This window comes from Bolinopsis microptera, chromosome 13 (genome assembly GCF_026151205.1).
Source record: "Bolinopsis microptera isolate Bmic1 chromosome 13, MBARI_Bmic_1.0, whole genome shotgun sequence".
Taxonomy (NCBI): Eukaryota; Metazoa; Ctenophora; class Tentaculata; order Lobata; family Bolinopsidae; genus Bolinopsis; species Bolinopsis microptera.
Window position 1 is genome coordinate 1,244,199 of NC_087084.1, and position 3,564 is coordinate 1,247,762.

The window sequence follows — 3,564 nt, forward strand, 5'->3', positions numbered from 1 at the left end:
ACAACCAGTTAGGATTCAGAAAAGGGAGATCTACGGACGAAGCGCTCCACCAGATAGTCTCATTCATTGAAGGCTCACTCTCCAAAGGCCACTTTGCACTAACGTGTTTCGTCGACATTAAGGCAGCCTTTGACTCTATTTCCTTCAGAAGCATCATCACTGCCCTTGAGAGATCAGACATAAACAATCACCTTATCAAATAGATCATTAACCTTTTGGGAAATCGTAAGGTCCTCTTTACATTGAAAGGGGTTTCCCTCATCAAATACATGCTAAAAGGAACTCCTCAAGGCGGGGTACTCTCGCCCCTTCTCTGGAACCTCGTTATCGACTCCCTCCTCGTGTCTCTTACCACATCACTCCACAAACCTGACTTCACACAGGGTTTTGCGGATGACCTAGTCACAGCAGTCACAGGTGACCACCTCCCCACTCTTATTGAACGGATGCAACTCTAGTTAACATTATCAACAACTGGTGTAAAGCCAACGACTTGGAACTGTCTCCCCTCAAGACCTCATTAGTACTCTTTACATGGAAACGGAAGTTTGTCGTAGATACCCCGATAACGATCGATGACCATCCTATCGAATACTCCTCAGATGTACGTTATTTAGGATTGATCCTGGATCAAAAACTGAACTGGAGTAAACACGTCGACCAAATCATCAAAAAAGCTACCTGGTCCCTCCTCGCAACTAGTAGAACTATTGGCAAAAACTGGGGTTACACAACAAACACAGCACGGTGGATCTATAATTCAGTTGTAGTACCAGCTGTGACCTACGGATGTCACGTTTGGGGAATTAACCCTAAATCACACATTAACGCAAAACTGTCCAAAGTCCAGTCCCTTGCTTGTCGCACAATAGTCCACTGCCCTATTTATACGTCTAGAAGAACCATGGAAGTTACCACAGGTATCCTGCCACTCCAAAGCGAGATTAAAAAGACTGCCTGCTCGACCCTTTTCCGTCTGCAAGGTCACCAAAGGTTCAACCTAGTCCACAACCCCAGAACAAAATTCCAACCGCATTCATCTACCTACTCCGATTGCCTCACACCTAGTATCGAACATTGGGACATCACCCGTCCAGTGAGATTTAAGACTCCGATGTTCAGTGCAAATTTGGCCTCCGAACAACAATTGAACGAACTCATCTCCTCCCACAAGACGGTAACAGATCGATACCACTTCTGCTGCTTTACTGATGGATCCCGCCTCAATAACAAAACAGGCTCAGCACTTGTGGTATACTCCATGCATGACGTAGACCCCTTAGCTACATTCAAATGGAGACTGGATGACCACAACACCGTTTTCCAAGCCGAAATGATGGCCATTAGAGAAGCTTGCGCTTGCCTTCGCTCCCTGCCCTGTCAGAACGCATCAGTAGCCATCTTCACAGACTCACTTTCTGCAGTTCATGCCCTATCTGCCGACGCCTCGTCTAGCCCATTATGCATCGAAACAAGAAAAGAACTAGATATGCTCACATCATTTTGCTCTTCTGTTTCCCTAGCATGGATAAGAGGACACTCAGGTATAAGAGGAAACGATCTGGCTGACACTCTTGCGAAGGAAGGGACCACCTGCAGCTCCATTAAAACAGTACCTCTTCCCGTAAGCCATTACAAGACGACACTGCGAGATAACAGCTTTACCTCCAGAGTCAACAACTGGTCTGACTCCACTTCCTCTAACCCTCTACTCTCCCTACTTACCCACTACTCCTTACCACAGCACATTAAATTCTTCAGGTCTCTTAACAGGCGTAACTCTCGCATTATTACTGCTTTTCTGGATAACCGTGCACCACTTCAAGCCTTTCTGAACAAAATAGACGACACGATCAACCCTAATTGTTCGTACTGTTTCTCTGGACGCCAAGACAATTACCACGTTCTCTTTTTCTGCCCAGCCCTGGAGTTCGATCGGCTACAACACCTTGGCTCCTCTCCTCACCTAGCAGATTTTAACAGCATCTCACCCCATTCTTTACTCAAGTTCCTCCTTAGCATTCCCCTTTACCTGAGATTCGCAGAGTGACAATGTTTTGACATTACTTATGTTTACCTTGTGTTCATTTATATTATTACTCACTAAACCATTAGATACCCCACAACTATCACTTGCTAAACCTCATCTCTTATCCATCATGTAATTGCGCCTATGATCCTACCACCTCCCACAACAAGAGTTTGTAACCAGCAACGTGGTCAAAGGACTCACAGAATCTCAACAACACGGAAGATACTCTCTTCTATTCTCAAACCACAGGTAAGTCAGGCAGTGGTTCACACTCTGTTGATATCTCACTAGTGAGATTTATGGTTTCTCACCTTTCTTAAAGTCGAGTGTGTCCCACAACCAAGCACTCTGCCTAGAAGTCCTACATTATGTAATTTTATATAATGATCTGGACATAAGTGGCAAGTAGCTCTTGAAAACAAACAAACAAACAAAAGCATTAGTGTGATAAACACGCTCACCACCTATCATAGAGCATACTGTTGTTCAACACAAGAGGAGACAACTGTAAATAACCACTGATACTGAACAAGTAAACAGGAGGACGGTAATTATTGGTCTAATTGGTCTACTAATGACTTTAAAGTGTGGTGCACGTGGCTAAACACCAATGATACGGGCTGCTTTAATTGTCCCTTCTCTTCATGGGTCAATAACATGTATAATTCATCACTTCATGTTCAAGTCCTATAAACAAACAAACAAACATATGGGTCAATATCTTAACCTGGCCCAGAAACAATGTCCAACATTTCCCTCCAAGTCCCGCTACCGTTGTTTTTACGTGCCTCTCCTAAAACATGTCAGGTCTCCAAAAAAATACAAAAAGTCTACTTCCAAGTCAGACTTGTAGACTGTATGGTTCTCTTGCGATAGTGTAAACGCGACAACTAGCGCTGGATAGCGACAACTCGCGCTGGATAGGCGATAGCGACAACTATCGCTAGCAATCCAGCGCTAGTTATCGCCATCCAGCGCAAGTTGTCGCTATTCAGCGCTGGTTAACGCTATCCAGCGCAAAATATAAATTTTCGATAACTAGTGCAATCCAGCGCTAGTTGTCGCGTTTACACTATCGCAAAAGAACCGACTGTATTACCCGATATAAGCTGAACATGTTATCCCAATCAGGTACATGCTCCAACAACTTTATAGTAACTACTTACTTACTAATGTACTATAATACTATACTAATGTACTATAATGTTATCTGTTGACAGCATATATACATGTGTCTATATTAATGTAACCACACCTAGACTAGGCACCTGATGAATGATGATCAGTGGTCAGGTCTTTAATTGTTGGACAGGTGTTTAATAGTCAAGTTATAAATAACTTAATAGGCGGGGGGAAGAGATTGAAGCTATATTTTGGCAACATAGAAATAACAGACTATAAGTATAATATATAAGATTCTATGATTAAATATTATCACAAATGTAATTTGTTAGTTATTTTTATTACATTTATTAACTAGTTTATCTGGCGGAGTGACTGAAACATTTAATTTAACTAATTTCTTACCTGGA

The 3,564-nt window shown here is 42.7% G+C and overlaps 1 protein-coding gene across 1 annotated transcript; it reads left to right on the forward strand.

Annotated features, from left to right (window-relative positions):
- The first annotated feature begins 904 nt into the window (after positions 1 to 904).
- Positions 905 to 2,050, forward strand: LOC134825429 (uncharacterized). The gene has a single exon (XM_063837605.1). It carries the CDS (start codon positions 905 to 907, stop codon positions 2,048 to 2,050), a length of 1,146 nt encoding a protein of 381 aa, XP_063693675.1.
- Positions 2,051 to 3,564: the final 1,514 nt, after the last annotated feature.